This window comes from Epinephelus moara, chromosome 2, assembly GCF_006386435.1.
Source record: "Epinephelus moara isolate mb chromosome 2, YSFRI_EMoa_1.0, whole genome shotgun sequence".
Taxonomy (NCBI): Eukaryota; Metazoa; Chordata; class Actinopteri; order Perciformes; family Serranidae; genus Epinephelus; species Epinephelus moara.
The window spans coordinates 21854084-21872294 of NC_065507.1; the positions used below are offsets into that span (position 1 = coordinate 21854084).

Consider the following 18211-nt stretch of genomic DNA (forward strand, 5'->3'; position numbering starts at 1 on the left):
GGATATAAAGGAACTTGATGGTACTCGGGTTGTGGTGCCACAGGGTCTGGATTTCTCCTCACACATTAGTTCAAGGTCCACACAGTTTAATACATTCAGCATCATGTTTGCATTTGGCCATGTTGTCAAGCTAAGTTGCTGTCTCTGTCAAGTAGTTGTCCATTAGTCGCTCACTCTACATCAGGGCACTGCACTTCAAAATAAAAGCTCTGTGCCGAAAAATTCACTGTATTTGAAAATAAAATGTGTTTTTTACAACCTTGACAAGTTTGTGAGTCACTTACAGTCCGTTCACATTGGATTTGCGACCCACTTTTGGACCGCGACCCACCGGTTGGGAACCGCTGATCTAAATTGGCAAATAGCACTATAGGTAAGAGGAAAAATACATTTGTTTTTTTTATTTGGGGTGAACTGTCCCTTTAACTGTACATCAGATATGCCCATGCAGGTATGATAAACATGAATTAAGAAACCCTGGATCAGAAACAAACACGGCACCAAGTTCCAGAAACATCCATAACCTGCATAATTTAGAAATTAGTAACTACGTAATGTACGTTTTCTGGTCTCACTTTTTTTTTAAGACCTGCTGATGTCAAAGTCCCTTTACCTTTAATGCTGGGAATTCAACATTAATACGATAATATCCACTGTTTAGCTAACACAAAGTCTTCGTTTGTGTTGTGTCCAGTCTCTGACATAATACAAAGCTATCTAAAAAAGTCACAGCATACACTTGTGTTTATTTTTCAGAGTGTTTATTTTTCCAATGTTGAAATCTAGTTATTTTCAAGAATACAAAATAATCAGTGTACTACTATAATGCATGTAATGGCTGACTCTGACTTCTTTTTAAATGAACTGAAATTACTGACCTGTTTGTATTTATCCATCATTCATTCACACTATGAAAAGAAAAACCTAAACAACTGGTGGTCTAGACTCAGTGAGACAGTTCTACTAATCTACAAATTATTAGTGAGTTTGACGAGAGTAACATCAGTTTTGTTTTAATATAGTTTGACAAGACAGACCTCAGAGAATTAACCTTTTTTTTGTATATGCCACGATAAGGGAAGTTGTTTCACTGCTATTTCCAACTTTATTTGTATTAGTACAGAGAACTGCTACAGAAGGCCCGTGTGTGTGTGTGTGTGTGCGTGTGTGTGTGTGTGTGTGTGTATGCAACTACTGCAGGTCCAACACTAAGCAGCACATGATACCCAAGGCTAGCAGGCCATCACGTTTGGGTTTAATGGATCATGTATCAACATAACAGCGCTTTCACTGCAGCACACAGGTAAATGATGCAATAATAAGGCAGAGGAACAGACACATCTTGGTGAGAGTCTTGAAAGCAACTGCTAAAGGGAAACGTGGAGCTGCAGCGTATCCTGAATAATTTTATTATTCCTAAAATGGATCTAGTTACAATTCTGTATAAGATACCTTGTCATGGTGCACGTCACACAAGTATTGTACACGTACAAAACACCATTCTCAGGAAGGCAATGGTGAGGTGATGAGAAGTGGTTGGTAATGGGAAGAGAGGTCGCTGGAAGCTGCTGTCAGCGGGTGTAAATACTGTGGATCAGATCATGCACTGTAACCTGCAGTTAGAAAGGCACCTGCTGTATTTCACTCCCACGTTTCTTCACAAGGCTGAAAATAATCACATTCCTCAGGGAGGATATCCATCTGAAATCTTGTATCATCAGTTCAACCAATCCTAACATTAACACTGATACCTTAAGTACTTGTGACGCACTGTCAGTGGGGGACTTCCTGTCGAGTGATTTCACTCTGTTTATGATACAACCTAATTGCTGAACTTAGCAGAAGAATCCATCCCTATCCCTCTGAATATATGTTACAACTTCCCAACTTCCCAGTGCAGTGAGCATGAGAAAACATGACCAGGAAAATAAATAAATAAAATAATAGTGTGAATGAATGTGAATGTTTGTGAGAAGAAACAAAGTTTTGGAAAATAAAGAAGAAACGTGACTTTAATTGCTTGTAGGTAACATTTTCATTTCAGCAAGCTGTATGTCAGGAATTACACGTGCACACACATACACATACACACACGCACAAACACACTCATCCTTGCACACGCACACAGAGAAACAGTCATGAGGATGAATACGCAATCAGAAAAAGTACATGTGCTGACACATGCATCTTTAATTGCCAGTTTGATGCTGCCATGAGTAATGGTGACCCCTGTTTTTACCTCAACAACTGACCTCCCTCTTCTCAGGCGAGTAGCTGTCGGTGTGGGAACTTCCCACTCCTGGTCTTAGTACCTCATTTGGACTACATCTCTCAACAATCTAAGACACTTCTTGAGTCATTGGTACATATTAAAAACAGTGAGTACTTCCAAGGATGGTCACATACGACAAGCTGTGTCACTGAATCTTTCCGCCTCTGACATCAGCAGCAAGAGTCTCATCCAGGATTCATACACCTTGATTTCACCTTAAGTTTTAACCCCATCCCCAACCTCCAATCCCCATAACGTAGATACAGTAAGAGTATAAAGTACCATGCGTGATCCTCGTCATTGTCCGTTTAAGTAACCACCCTTCCCTTCCCCAGTCTCTGGAGCTCCGTTCTCTGGAGCTGTGAGCACAGACTGCTGGGTAAGACATCTGAGTGACAGCCTGCAACTCTGGGAGCTTTTCTTTAAGTCCTTGTCCATCAGTGTTTACTGGGTTTTGGGTTTGGCGCCACCAGGAGTTGGGTCAGGAGGAGGGCCACCACCATGGGCAAGTCTTTGAAAGCTGTGGAAGAGAAATATAACAGAAGGTAAGACTTACACAGGTGAACAAATTTAGGGTCTGTAGTACCTACATTGTGACTCCAAGTACTTATAGCCCTGTTTACACCGAGCAGTATGGTACAGTTCAGTTTGGCACACTTTTTTTCCATTTCCACTTTTAAAAGTTGTGGATGGTACCAATGGAACCGTTCCATACGTCCCCATTTTTGGTCCCCCCTCTGTTGGGGTACCTAGCACACAGATCTGGTACTAAAAGGTGGAGCTGTGAACACTGCAGTCTGTTGATTGGTCAGTAGAAACCCCACCCACATTTAAGGGTACTGTTTGCAGTGGAAATGCTGGGGTCTAGGTACCATGTCTGAAGGGTTACTTTTGGTTCCAAAGGTACTATACTGAAAGTGTTTGGTGGAAACAGGGCTTGTGTGTACATCAATTTCATTAACAGTACACTTAACCCACATGTATCTTAATCCTGGACAGAACCTTAAAGATATATTATGCAGCATTTTCTTAGAAAACAATGTATAGATTAGACTCATACAGTAATTCCTCTCAATCATCACTTATGAACCATCAAAAGTGGGTGGCGGTGTATTTTTCTGCAGAGACTCTGCCCTCTGCCTGTATTTTTTTATTGTCTGTGTTCAGGATGTTTATGGACATGTTCCCCCACAGCACTCAGGTGAGGTTGGGGCTTTATAAAAGACACAGAGATGAAAAAATACAAATATAGTCAGGTAAAACACAGAATGAGAGTGAATCCGGGGTTGCCTTTTTCCTTTCACTTTCACTGGCAAGAGTTTTTATAAACCATAACTGACAATCCTGCATAATAAACCTTTAACATCAGTCAAGCAGTCAAGCAGTAACTGCTTCAGTAGCAAAATACCAGTGTTGATGGCAACATTTTGCCAGAAGGTGGCACCATACTCACGTGTCCTTGACGTTGTCAATGTTGGCCTGGATTTTTGCAATGAACGCTACCACCTGCTCCTGTTAAATAACAGAAACACAGAGAAATGCATGTTTAGATATGAAATAAAGTGACAGACAGTATAAAGAATTAATTAAGTGTTATTACCTGGCGTTGTCTGTAGAAAAGTGGCAGAGAAAAGAGAGCGATCACACCTGGAGAGGGAAGAAGACAAAAGCAGAGTAGTTAACACAGCAGTCATATAGCCTGTTAATAGATTCTAAATTTCAAATGGTGATATCTGTGTCTTACTGATGATGAGCAGAGTAAGGCCATTGCACAGCTCTCCCAGGTACGTCACAAGGTACATCAGAACCAGGAACTACAATCAGGAGAAAGGTAAATTAGTTTAAATCCCATTCATGACAGTAAATCATGCTTCAGTACGGCATAATTCCCTGCAGAAGGATCCATACTGACATCATTTTCTCCCTGATGAAGAAATGAAAGAGCTCCAAGTATGGGACTCCCAATATGGGTCTCTGTGTGTCCCCTTATATCTCACAGTGTCACAGCACTGTGTATGGGATCCAGTGCTGCCCTGATATGGGACACCCCTGTCTCAGATGGAAAGGGAATCCAGCTTAACCCAGGGCGTCTCTGCGTACCTCCTCCTGTGTGTCATGTCACATACCGGCCAGGTCAGGGTTGAGACTGGTAGGTGCAGGGACTTAGGGGGCTCAGTCAGCTCACACTGACTCAACATTTACTGCAAATGTGTAAAGTCTGTCTGGTCACAAACTGCTGCTGTTAATTACTGAAATGACATAATGATGTCGGGGACCATTTCAACTGGTTGCTGACATTTGATGTGCTATAATTTATATGGACATTTCATACTTAACATACTGTAACAATGATGTGCAGTGAATGCTGTGTCAGTAGCACCTGTCCTAATTTGTCACGTCACATTAAGTAATTTGTTATTTTTTAATTTATTATGGAAGGTTTCTTTGCAGGTTTTCCTGTAAGATTTTTACCACTCACACTGTCAACTGAGAAAGTATTTTTTTTTATAATTATCAACAGGAGTAAACCTTCAAATATTTCTATAGTGACTGCAGTGTATGTACTTGGCATCATTGTATACGTTCTATGGGGTTTGCATTTAACGCTTTTGTTCAATTTGACGTTAGGTTTGTTGACTTCAATATGTAGACATGTAGAACCACAGATGGAACAAGCTATACTATGATCACTAGCTGCCGTGCTTTAACTTGAAGGGCCCTGTCTTTACACCAGATGCAAAGTGGTGCACAGTGCAGCACAACTGTCACTGCTAGTTTCAGACTGACACAGTCGTCTCTTTCACAGCCAGCGCCCACGAGTTTAAGTAGCAAATGTACTTGCGCCCATCTGTGTGCCATGGGCATAAGGGCTTAAAGGTCCAATGCGTAGGATCTAGGCGGACAGATTGGTAGGAATGGAATATAATACCCATAATTATGTTTTCATCAGTGTATAATCATGAAGAATCGTGTTTTTGTTACCATAGAATGAGCTGTTTATATCTACATATGGAGTGGGTCCTCCTCCATGGGGTCCGCCATGTTGTTTCTACAGTAGCCCAGAACGGACAAACCAAACACTGGCTCTAGACAGGGCCATTTGCCAATGATTGGCTGAATTCATGTTAAGTTTAAAACACCCCTATGATTAATTAAGGGACTAAATACAACCCCTTTGCCCCTTGTGCCATACTTTGCACCTAAATTATGTGCCATTAAACTAGCAAAAGTGGACGCACAAACTCACTCGCATCATACACTCTAGACCATCTATTATAGATCATTTGAATAGGGCCCTAAGTCATCTAAGCACACTTTAAAGATTTGCAACGAAACAAAGTAAAAAGCCGAGAATGTATAAAGACTGTGGCAACATACTTCAGGTGATGACAAGCGATACTGACAGATTTGTTTACATGTAGAGTTGATAAAGTCAATGCTTTGGCTCTGCCAGCGAGAGAGGCATAGCCTACCCAGAGGCCGTTAAAAAGCACAGATGAGAAAGGCAAGGCAGACTGCTTCTTTTTTATGCTGTTAGTACCAATTCAAATTAATTTAAAAGGATTTTTCCAAAGGGACCGATTGCTTTCCACATGATTACCAAAAATATGTCATTGGGGCTGACAGTTGCCGTCAGTGATATTGCCCTAATTTAGGAGCGGTCTTCAGCTCTGAGCTGGCATAATGAGAGAGACGGTTGGCATGGTAATGCCGTCATCTCCAGTGATGGAGGGTGCTTGGGATGATGAAAAATAATGGAGAAAAAATGAAAGAACGTAGAGTCAGACTGACCTGTCTGGGTTAATGAGGAGGAGAGGTTCAAACAGGGGGAGACATATCTTTGAGGACAGGTTATTAGGAGTTTTAATGAGAGTCTGAACATTCTGCACACACACACACACGCACACACACACACACACACACACACACACACACACACACAAGACTAACTTAATATACCAGCTAAACTCACCTTGATGGACTCAACGAGGTTTCTAACAAAAAAGAGTCCCTTCAGAGAGTCGAGAGCAGACAGAACCATGACGATGGCTTTCTGCATATAACCATCAGCCTCCTCTCCACTGAAACTGATGTCCAGGCCCAGGTATGACCTGAGAGACAATGAGACAACAACAGAAGATATGAGATGCATTATAAAGGAGGCTGAAAATCATTACTGACGTACTGATGACAAACAGAAACATCATCCATCCTGTGCTTCATGTTCTTTGGCTGCAATCCTTCAAGCCCACATATAAATATCCCCCTGTCAAAGCTTTTCAATTTGCTGTGTCACCACTCACCATTGAGCTTTAATAATTAATATAATCTATGCAGCTGTCACATCATACCTAGGAAGGGGTGTCACTGATCCATAATTGGTGAAAGTGCTTATGTTGGCTATTTATCACAGAAAACTATACAGAAAACTGTTATTATTCACCACTTTCCATGCCTATAGAAAAAGATTCTGTTGCACTGGAAATCTCCTAAGCTACAGAACATGTCTTGATGGATGAGTGATGCTCCACTTAAGTCTTGAAAAGATTAAATACACACTTAGGACATCCAGGGATTATTTTACTCCACCTGGAACAGTGTTATGTCTTACCTCAACGAAACTAAAATCCCTTCCTGATGACCTATGAGTGTGAAACGCTCAGTGATGGCATGCGGTGACACACAATCTTGTCATAAATTTTTCACTTATTATCTCTGACACCTAATGCAGGACATAACTCTCCAGCTTTCATGTTCTTTTTGTTAAATTACTTGCTATTTCTATTATCATTATTGTTGTTCTTATTTATCTAATTACATTTATTTTGGTTTGGGATACCCTGGGATTAGGCGGGATGGGATGGATTGTATCTATTGTCTCTGAAAAATTATATATGACTGTCATTTATACTTTAGTTTTGATAAAAAGGTTAAAAATGCAGTAAAACACATATTTGCATAAGAGCACACAATGACACAGCATGTTGCTTTTTACTACAAGCCTGATTTAACTACCTGAACCTGGTATCCCACCATTTAATAACCATAACTGGAGCTACTAAATATTTATTTACTGGGTGTAAGCACAGTATTTTATAGGTGAATTTTAGAATGCAGGAAGTCTGCTTCATCCAAGAAAGAAAATAAAAATTTGAGAGGATAGGCTCGGGGCCAAATCAACTCAGGCGCTTGTTTTGGAAAACACTCATGCACTGTGACTGAATGGGGTTAATCCGCCTCTGTGTGTTGTGTAATTTCTCTTTTCTCTGTCTTGACCACTCTCTTTATTCTTTTTGGAGAAGCTGGATGAAATGTCCACTGACCTTAAAGAATAAATAAAAGCATAGCATCTTACTTGAAGGGGTGCTCTCCGTCACCCCAGTTCAGGATGTAGAGGACTTGGTAGTAGATGCGCACAGAGATGGTGAAGCACATGACAGCCAGTGAGACTGTGGAGATGACGGTGATGATGCTGAGCTGGAACAGGGACAGCAGGCCGACCACTAAGCCCGTTAGGATCATGCCTGTTCGCTCTGTGTCCTTCCAGTAGATCAGGTCCATTACTGAAAAACAAGAGGAGCGGAGGATGTTAAAGGAAGGGGAAGAGAAGAGAAAGGTTATGACAGGAAGGTGAAGAGGGTGATGTGATATAAACAATGTACAGGTAGCTGTTGAGACAGAATACACTGATAGAATAGACTGATTAAATTTATAGAAACATATTTACATGGCTGGTTTGTACAATTCAAACAGATATTTTCTAGCTGCACACAGCTGACATCATTGTGAGTTACTGCTTCCTTCCTGGTTTTAACAGAGCAGCTGACAGCAACATCAATCATCTTCCAGCCCTTAGACATGTTTTCATTTTTCAGGGGCCTACTGAGAGTAAAAGTGTCAGGAAGATGCAATCGTTCTGACACAGGGATAGGAGGGGAGGAAGTGGAAGAGAGGCTAGAGAAGTGGACAGGACGGGGGCCATGAAGCAGAAAAGGATTTCCAGCCTCCAGCATGAGAGGACACACACAGCAGCTTCGAGGACACATCAGGCTCCGGCTCCTGCTCCGGCTAAATTTAGCCCTCAGATGAAAGAGGGAAGCGAGTGCTCGAGGAGAATTTAAATGCAGCCTTTCACAGCACCTGCTGACAGACATCAGGCAGTCAGCAGCCCCCTTGTCCACACCCTGTTGGTGTCCCGCTTTGTCACCCAGCAACAGCTGCCCTGGATACTGTGGCGTCTGTAGAGTCATGACAACTTCAGTATGTACAGTGGAATACGTGATTTCAAACAACACGTTTCTCTTTACATAACTTTACCTTTATGTGTGATGCGTCACAAAAGTGTGTCAGTGATGTGTAATTACAGGGTTGGTGTTATGGTGCAGCAGCGCTGTCAGACAGGCACGACTCTTTGTGCCTGTCATTCAGTGAAACGCTAAGCCTCAGCATTAGAATAAAGGGAAGCCTCTTTGAATAGAGTGCACTGACAGCAGGTGGGTTATTTATAAGCATCACTGCACAATATTAATACCCATGATGCTCCTGGAACACACCTGTCCAACATGTTTGTTTGTGTCGCTGTCATTCTGGGACAGAGCTGCTCAGCACAGACAGTGACTAATTAAATAAGAACAACAGAAAGAAACTCATACCGGAGTACTGAAAGCTTCTGAAGACAATGTCTATAGAAAGCACCTATGCATCCGCACTACAGGAGGCATGACATTCTCATTATGATGGGTTGCCGTTTAACGAGCTGTACATCTACATAGGGAACAGAACCTCGTCCATGTCTGTCATGATGCACTGTCATGTTTCAACAGGAGCCCAGAACAGACAAACCAAACACTGGCTCTAGAAAGGGATATCTGCGGTTTCGCAGTAGTCACTGTAGTTAGCAGCCTCTCTGCAGCATACAGGGTCAGAAAAGAGATTTTTTTAGTGTGAAACTGCTTTATTGGTTTAAATGACTGGGTCAGTTTGTTTTGGAGAGGAGGAAACCTCCTGAACATTTGGATCTTAAGTTATCAGAGAAAAAAGTTAAACACACATTAGCTGGTGCTGGGCTAGCAGCCTGTCTCGGTGAGCCAATGAGCATCAGAGAAAGATTGATTTGTAATGTGAAACTGCTTTATTCCGGATTTTTTTTTTACTGGTTTTAATCACCTGGACCGTTTTTGTTTTGGAGAGGAGAAGAACTCTGTGGATAATTACTTATCTCCTGAAAAGAAACCTCCTGAACAAAGACCACTGAAGGAATCCTAAGCAGAAGTTCGTGCTTGGCACATGGGAGAAGTTTCAGCTGGTTGTAATATATAGTCCTCACCACTAGATGCCAGTAAACTGCTTCTTTAAGGCACATTTATGCTAAACACAGACACAGGACGGAGCCTTTTGTCCTCTGTTACTCAATATTTGTGGATGTCTTCTGAAAGCTAACGTATAGGGACAGAGCGTAGCATGCTTTAGGCAAAACATGACCGAAGGATACAACAAAGATATTTAAAAAGTGGCGGTATGAAACAAATCAGTAATATTTCCGATACAGTGTGTTGCAATATATTTAATGGCCTCAAAGACCACCACCGTCTACAACACATTGATGTTGTTAAAAGGTACATTATTACGACATCCTCCACCATCGCCACGTTTGTTATTGTCAGAAACTTTTGACTCCGCCCTCTAGTGCTATCTAGTGGATGCATCTATGCCAACATAAAGGATGCATGGGTATGTGGGTGGTGACAATCACAAGGTTTGTAACAAATGTATCTTTTTCTGTACATAAAGGGAGTATAAATGAGCCGTTGGGGGGACTTAAAGCTTCCTTATTCTTTATACCGCCACTATTAATTCACCCCAACTAAGCCTGTTGTACCAGCATTAATATACTTCAAGTGGACTTCATGTGCAGCTGTAGAGTCAGCAGCTGCGATGACTCAGTAATCGATGAGTAGTAATTACCTCCAATCAGATGGGACATTATTTGAACCACAATCATGCAACCCAAACCAGCAGAATTTATCTTTGTGTACTTATCCTAAGGGACCCTTATTATATAAATAAGCATAAAAGGAAATCAATCAATTAACCAACTAGAGCAGAAATCACATGGCTCACGTATACTTAATGTCAACGCAGCCTGACGTCATCTCATTTCAACATCCACATCCTTTGTATTTGACCCAGTTCGTGCCACCTAAACCACATGTGTCCAGGAAATCTCACACTGTAGTACTACACACTGAAGTGTCTCTGCTCATGCCAGCTCCTCACCCTAAAGCGGAAACACTAAAATGTAAGAGTACCCAGCTGGCAAATTAACTTATCTGCCAAAAGCATACCACAACAGGACAGTTTACACTAATTTGAATGGTGACTGCTAATTTAAATGACGGCTACTGATATGGAGACTACCCTGCTACATCTGAACAGCTCATCAGTGAAAAGCCAAGCACACCTCCAGAGACTCTGCTTGTAAAATGATCAAAGAGAAGCAAGAAATCCGCTCAAATCCCACCTTCAGTCCCGTGATGGTCCAGCCTCTCACCACTACACCACAGTCACAGACAATCCAATACTAAAGACTAGAAAAGGTTTCTACCCCTTCACAATTGAGACTATTGCTATCCTCTGCCTTCCCTCTGAAAGGAAACACTATCTACAGCAGATACCTGTCAGCTGACACTGTAAGCAAAATCATCATCTAGGATCTCAAATTATCTTCATTTCGCTTCGAGCCTGTGTTCTCACCTTTACTGGCCATGTTGGCTGCCGCTCCAGTGCTTCTCTCACACCCTCTGTCCCTCACTGTGTCCCCCTCGCTCCTCTGAGCTGTTTTTGGCCACCCCCTGCTCGCTCAGCAGTCCAAAGGCCTGGCAGCCCAAAAATAATCTTGTTCACAGCACCGCCCACCTCCCATCAAGACTCCAAGAGCTTCGCACAGAAAGAGATGATTCACGGCAATCACACGATACTCTCAAAATCACTGGATCTTCCTCCTTAGTGCAAAAGTTCACTCTGAAGCAGAAGGAATTTAAGGTATTCACTTGATCCCAGATAAAATTATATCGAGTTGTGTTCATACTCATGTGTCATCTAACACCTGTAACACGAGAACCAGGGTTTATTTTCTGTTATGTCACCAAGCCAGACCTTTCTGTGCCGCCACTATAGATAACAAATAGACGCAATGATTTTCTGGGGATGAATTCACTCCATAGGTGAGAATTGTAAATGTGGTTAAAAACAAATCTTGTTTGATTGTAAAATCTCTGAGGAGAAGGTCAGTATGCCTGGTGACAAACTGCCTGATAATCTGACAGAATTTCACGTCAGTGTGTGATTCATCTATTTGAGATGCGGAGTGATTCAGCAGTCTGATTTGGACAAGACTCATGCTGCGTTCACACGGAATCAGACTGACGGCAATGTCAAACCGGATGTCATTTTAGTGGACAAGAGCAGGATTGTAAAATTGGGGGATGCCAGCAGAGAACACCAGCAACAGTAACAGTGGACGGCATTGTGTTCAACTTTTTGCCGTCGTCAACGACAGAGATTACAACTGAATGTTACATAGCTCCTTCACACAAGGAGAAAACACAGGCAATCTGGACTATTACTGGACAATACCAGAATATTCTCATCACCATCGCAACACATCATCATGCATGTTAAAATGTTTTGAGTGGTTTAGTTATTTTCGATACTTTACACACCTTTTTCACTTAATAAAAGCAGCTTTTCAAATGTTTAATGTTGTCTAAACACAATCAGCTGCACAAGCTCTTCACCTTTATAACAAGGGTCCTGAAATTGGCAGGCTTTTTATATATGACAGTTACTCAGTGCTGGAGAAGGTGCCAAAAAAGCATCCAGGTTTATATGCAGCCCTCAAAGTTATAGTTATAAAACCAAGAGCAATGTGAGGCTTCAATAGATGCACCATGTGTGCTATTTATTCAGGAAACCTTAAACTCTGTCATCAGCCTGACCACACATTCATCAACGGTCTGAGGGTTCACCGCCCCTCCACATCCACTAAAATAAGACTGAGCTCTCCCCTGACTGACTGTCCACTTAAAATACCTCCATGCTGCAGGATAGGACGTTATCTCTTGCTTTCTCTTTCTACCTTTCTCTTTCTCTGTCTCAAACACTCGTAAATAACCAACAGATTCCCATAAATCTGCATATGAAGACACACACCTGATGTTTTTCTGTGTGTGTGTTTGAAACAGTGATACACTCTGACATCAGCAGTGTTGGTGTGCGAGTCCAAAAAGTCAGCCAATGCCAAGAATGCCATCCCCACAATTAGCCAATCATTCCCGCAATACCCAGGAGAGGGTTACTATGGAGACACAATGAACAGGCAGGACTTCCGGGGGAGGGGGTCTATCTTTGTCTGCCTGCTCTCGGAGGTCCAGAGCGAAATCTGAGATTTTCCTTATTTAAAGTATCGACTCAGGAGCTGAGGGAGAGGATCTCGCTCATCATCAAGACAGAGACAGAGAGGTGGGAGGGAGGGAGAGAGGGAGGAAGGACAGACACACATGTGAATCTTGTACCTGCTATGTGAGTGCATACTGTCGGGTCCTCTGATAGGTTAAGTGCTGAAAACCAGTGATCGCTGACCAGCTGTTCCTGAGAGTTTCGACCAATAGCAGCTGGCGACGAGGATGCCGGGCCTCTGGGTCGCACAGATGTAAGGAGCTTGACTGAAATGCTCTCCCTGGTGACGGGAGACTCTGGCTCAGGGGTCGGTGAGGCTGCTGCTGCCAGGAAACAAAAGATGATGTCACTATCATGATGACATCATTGCACATGCTCAGCTTGAGCTAAAACTACCTGACAAAACTACATTTTTAAAACCACAGTGTGCCACAGTATTTGGACGGCAACATTTGTGTTTTGGTTACAGATTTAGGTCAAGACTTTTTCCATATTTACAACTTTTACACAAACTTTTCAGGAAATAGCAATCTGGGAAATAAAATCAAACATTACTGGCAATCTATCATGTCTGTAGCAGGTGTCTGACAGTTTCTGGCTGATTTGATATTGTAAATCTTTTGTTTTGTTTTAAATTTTCACCATTTTAAAGAACTACATATTGCTGTGGAGCAATTTAGACATGAAACTGTCCATAAAATGTCCAGAGTCTGGTGATGCTTCGGTCAGCATTTCTGGCAACACATTAAAAGTGCCTTTTAGGAGTGAAATAATTTGTCCAAATAAATTCTGTCACTCTAAAAAGGCTGGTGATAAATACATTGGGCTTGTTTTATTCTCATTATACAGCTAAAATAACCTAAAATGAAAGCTGTCTGCACCTAATATTGATCAGCGAATCATTTCATGTCAACATGAATGAAGAAAAACTGGACTGAAAAAAAATGTGGCCTTCTTATAAATGTAAACTTTTCCAAAAATCACACGTCATATGCCTGGTGTGACACAGGCTGGTACAGGAAGTGGAAAATATAACCACTCTGATGATATGTGACCTGAATATCTATCACATTCTCACAAAAACATTATAAAATGCCACCTGATCCTCTTCCTAACAGAGGTCACGATTCACTATGCAGTCATGTCTTGTCATAACGTCTGCCTCTGTGCCACATCACATCAAGTCTGCCTCAAGAAAAGACATTTAAATTCTTCAGAGGTCAGACTTTATAATCAGCTTCTGATATTCATTATCGCAGACAGCAGGTTGGAATTAGAAAGAATTAGCAGACGATCACTCTCCCATTATTTGGTGAAGTGAAAACCAGACGTAAATCTGGGAAGCATCCTCTGAAGTACCTGTCAAAGCAACAGATGAGCTGTTGGGTATGTGATGTGGATTGGAGACAGAGAGAGGGGGGTCTCTCTCAATCTGGCTCTGTAACTTTGATTTGAGCTGGGAGATGATGCTGGGCCATCACAAGCATTCAAAGACACTGCATCTTTCAGTCTTCCATTACACAAAATTAAACAACCTCTTCACACATTCCTACTGTTTCTCACCCTGATGTATCGGTGAGGGGCTTTGATGCTGGGAAGACTGGGAGGGATGCTGGGCAATCTGGGTCAGACTGCTCGGAGACTCCTCTCTTTGGATTCCTGCGTCTCTCTCCTGAGTTTCTGGGTCCAGATTTTGGGGAGAGGGCTGAATTGTAATAGTCTCAGTTTGTCTGTGCTGCTCTCTCCTCTCTGCTGCCTCAGCCCTCTCTTGCTCTCTCCTTTCTTCCTCTTCTTCCTCTTGATTGACAAAGGCCTGAGGGTCCCAGTCTACATCGGGGGAGTCCAGCAGCGTTTCCAGGGTGTCCGTGCGGATCAAAGGGGTGCGACTTCCCCGAGATCCGCCCCTGCGTCTGTCACGGATGTGTCTCGAGGCTCCCACCGCTTCGGCCTCAGCGATGGCGATGTAAGAGAAAGTCAGCTCGTAGGAGTGCTGGCGCGGCGTGCCCCAAATGGACGGGGATGAAGCCAGTCCCTCGTCATCATCTGGATCTCCATCTCCCCCCACGTCGTCGTCAGACCACTCCCTGGCTGTTTGCAGCTCGCACATCTCGGACTCCTCGTTTCCGCCTGAATGGAGACAAAAATAAAAAAATGTGGTCACTGTAACACACAGAGAGACTAAATATAGACAAACAATACACACTCTGAGCAGAGCAATTTATAACACTTAGCCGTTTATTAAATTATAGAGACTGCTGCTAAGAGTGTGTATATTAGTGTCAGTCACAGAGAGTGATTTTCTCTTTAATAAATAGCTCTGCCAGATGAAAGCAGCCAGGTGTGTCATTTGATGCCTGGGAGAAAAAGGTGTGACATCTAAAGTGAATGAAACCCTCTTTGATAAGTGCATAAACATCTCTCCTTTCCAAAATGTGGCTGTGATCAAACTGTATCTCTGTGTCTACCCCTGCTGGTGTTTTAGAGGTGAGAGAGATATTCAGATGTTTTCCTCTAATGTTAAGTTCAAAAGAAAAGGATTCAGGAAGGAGGAATCTCTCATTCTTATAAATATTGTGAGACAGAATGTGTGTCAGACGTCTGCTTCATACCATCGGTGCATGGAGGAGTTGAGTCCGGAGTGGATGCCACAGAGCCATATTCCTCTGGAAGAGAACAGACACAATTTTACATAAATCTAAACATGTCGTAGCAAAAGACTGTCAGAAATATAAATGTGTTGTTGCTGTTTTTACATGCTGTTAACCAGAGGTGGGACCATGTCATTGTTTTGCAAGTCTTCGCACTCAAGTCCTAAGCTAAGACAGGTGAGTTCTGAAACAAGTCCCAGGTCCTAAACTTTGAGTTTTGGGTACTAAACAAATCATAATGTGCTCCTCACCAAATGTAATGCTCTTTTAACAACAGAATAACAGTATACTGAATATACAAAAGCTAAGTTGTTTGAAGTTTGTTGGAAGTTGTTGTGTCTGTAATTTCCAACCGGATATTTTGCATACTCTAATTTGTTTTTTGTTGACCACTGTAGTTTTTGCATGTGAACAAAGTTATCTTTGGTATATTTTTTTGCTCCAAATGGTGCTCAGTTATGCAACAGTTCAAACGAAATGGATGTGGCGAATAAAGTATCAACTCACTGGGAATGAATAGTCATAGTTGATTCAAGAAATTAAAGGAAACCAATTAATTTGTGTCACACTATTTAAATAACATACTCAAGGCTCGGGTCCTGGGAAGTCACGAGTCATTGGTGTTTACGTCCAAGTCAAATTGCAACTCGAGTCCATACCTCTGCTTAAACCACCTCACATTCATCTTACCAGTTTACCTCTCCAAACATTCAACACAGGTGTGCATGAACATGAAATGACTAATGCCACAGAAGCCCCGACAAACACTGCAGTGCTTTGAGTCATATTTTAAAGTTTGCACAGTGAACTTTGCTTTATGTGATTCAAAAACACAGACACTCTGCATACTGTAGGTCAGTGAATACAGACTTATGTCCTCACAGAGCTAAACTGGCAGCAGTAAAGGCCTTCACTACACTAGTCAGCCAGCATGACATTAGCTAATAAATCAGTCCAGGCAGAGCAACGAATGCACCACGCTCTCTTCTACGCATGTACGAACATGTGCAAATACTCATACACTACTTTAATTCTATTGTAAGAATATCAGGTGTGGCAGAAAGATAAAATAAAACACAGATATGATAGCTTAGCAGAAGCTTTTAGGGAAGAAATAACTTGGATTCTTGGCATGCCTGCCTGCAAAGCCTCCTCGTACATAACCACATAAACATCTGTAAATCAACTGGAGGCAGCGACAACAGAATAGGTCTCCCTCTGCACCGCATCCGTCCATTCAGCCATGTGTTTATTAAAGGTAGGAGAGAGGAATAGAGAGCAGGCAGGGAGGGGAGAGGGGCTGAGCTAACACATACGATGCTTACAGCAGTTAGCAAAAAAAAGATGCTGAGCTGGAACACAACGATGGCACAGTGAGATAAACATATGAAGACCTCCTGCGAGGAAAACACAGATGGAAACAGCAGAACAAAAGCAGACTCACGGCAGTGGGAGAATCCTAAAACCTGGCCCATACTCCATCAAGGCATCGCTGGGCCCATCCAGTCTGGAAGCCCCCCCCCCTCCTCTGCTGCCGGCACTCACGTCCTGTGGATATACTCTCTCTCCTCCTCCTCCTCCTCCTCCTCCTCCTCCCTCTGGTTCTTGGTCGTCTGCTGAGCAGCTTCCTCACTCTCCTGCCTCCCGCTGCTGTCACTCAGCAGCCCCGCCCTGCCTGCCTCCCTCCACCATGCTCTCTCCTCTCGTCATCTCCTCTTGCATCGCTTTGACTGCAGCTGTAGTGAGGTACGCTAGAGAAGCAGGAGTGTGTCCCTGAGTCAGTCTGAGTCGGCTGTCATCCCCCATTCATAGCTTATCGGTGTGTCTCTCCCTCATCATGTGATTTCATCTCAGGATCTCATAGGGGCAGGCTGCAAGAGAAGGAGTAACAAGTCATTAATAATGTATAACATGAGCATATACATAACCTACACAGAGAAGGATGCATGTGAAACCGGCAGGAAAGGCTGAAGCCACAGTCAGGTTCAAAGCTTACCAGCATGTAAGGTTTATCAGCTTTATTGTGTTTAATTAAGCATCACATTCCAGTTTCACACAGGCTGTAAGAAATTAGTATTTAACTATAAAAACAAACCACAGCTAAATTAATCATAAAAGCTGCAGTATAAATAATGTACAGACTAAAAGCTTCTTTTTTTCTACAATGGGAAGTGAGGCCTGTGCAGCAGTGAAAAGCAGGGGGCAGCAGTGTGTAGCTGTGACGGATGCTGTTTCAAACTGTTTGCATCATGATTAATGGAGAAGGGTTAGAGGAGCAAATGAAGGAACATGTGGCCTTTTCACTTTGACTTATATATAAAAAAACACCAAGAGTTTTTTAAAGAGACAGAATGTAACTTTTGGAGAAAGAAATAAAAGATATAAAGAAATAAAAAGTGAGTTAAAGCTGTAGTTGACTTTTATAAGAAATAACTTTTTTCATATTTTCTGAAAGTGCCACTTAATTCATCCATCCACCCATTTTCATCCACTTATCTAGGGCCGGGTTGTGGGGGCAGCAGGCCAAGCAAAGCACCCCAGACGTCCCTCTCCCCAGCAACACTTTCCAGCTCCTCCTGGGGGACCCTGGGGCGTTCCCAGGCCAGATGAGATATGTAATCCCTTCAGCGTGTTCTGGGTCTGCCCCAAGGCCTCCTACCAGTAAAACATGCCTAAAACACCTCTAACAGGAGGCACCCAGGATGCATCTTGATCAGATGCCTGAACCACCTCAACTGACCCCTTTCGACGCAAAGGAGCAGCGGCTCTACTCCGAGCTCCCTCCAGATGTCTGAGCTCCTTCCCCTATCTCTGAGGCTGAGCCCAGCCACCC

General features: G+C 42.6%; 1 protein-coding gene across 4 annotated transcripts; it reads right to left on the bottom strand.

The window, feature by feature from the left end:
- Positions 1-1996: 1996 nt before the first annotated feature.
- On the bottom strand, positions 1997-16952 carry rtn2a (reticulon 2a). 4 transcript variants are annotated; one of them, XM_050062042.1, is made up of 10 exons: positions 16823-16952; positions 15340-15393; positions 14294-14857; positions 12847-13050; positions 7629-7836; positions 6246-6384; positions 4017-4086; positions 3873-3919; positions 3726-3784; positions 1997-2792 (listed from the first exon to the last, which is right to left on the bottom strand). In XM_050062042.1, the coding sequence occupies exons 1-10, from the start codon at positions 16851-16853 to the stop codon at positions 2717-2719; spliced, it is 1452 nt and encodes a 483-aa protein (XP_049917999.1). In that variant the 5' UTR covers positions 16854-16952; the 3' UTR covers positions 1997-2716. The 4 variants fall into 4 exon arrangements, with proteins under 4 accessions (XP_049917999.1, XP_049917990.1, XP_049918005.1 ...); XM_050062033.1 differs by having other exon boundaries at positions 12847-13053; XM_050062048.1 differs by lacking the exons at positions 12847-13050; positions 14294-14857; positions 15340-15393; positions 16823-16952 and adding an exon at positions 11027-11128.
- Positions 16953-18211: the final 1259 nt, after the last annotated feature.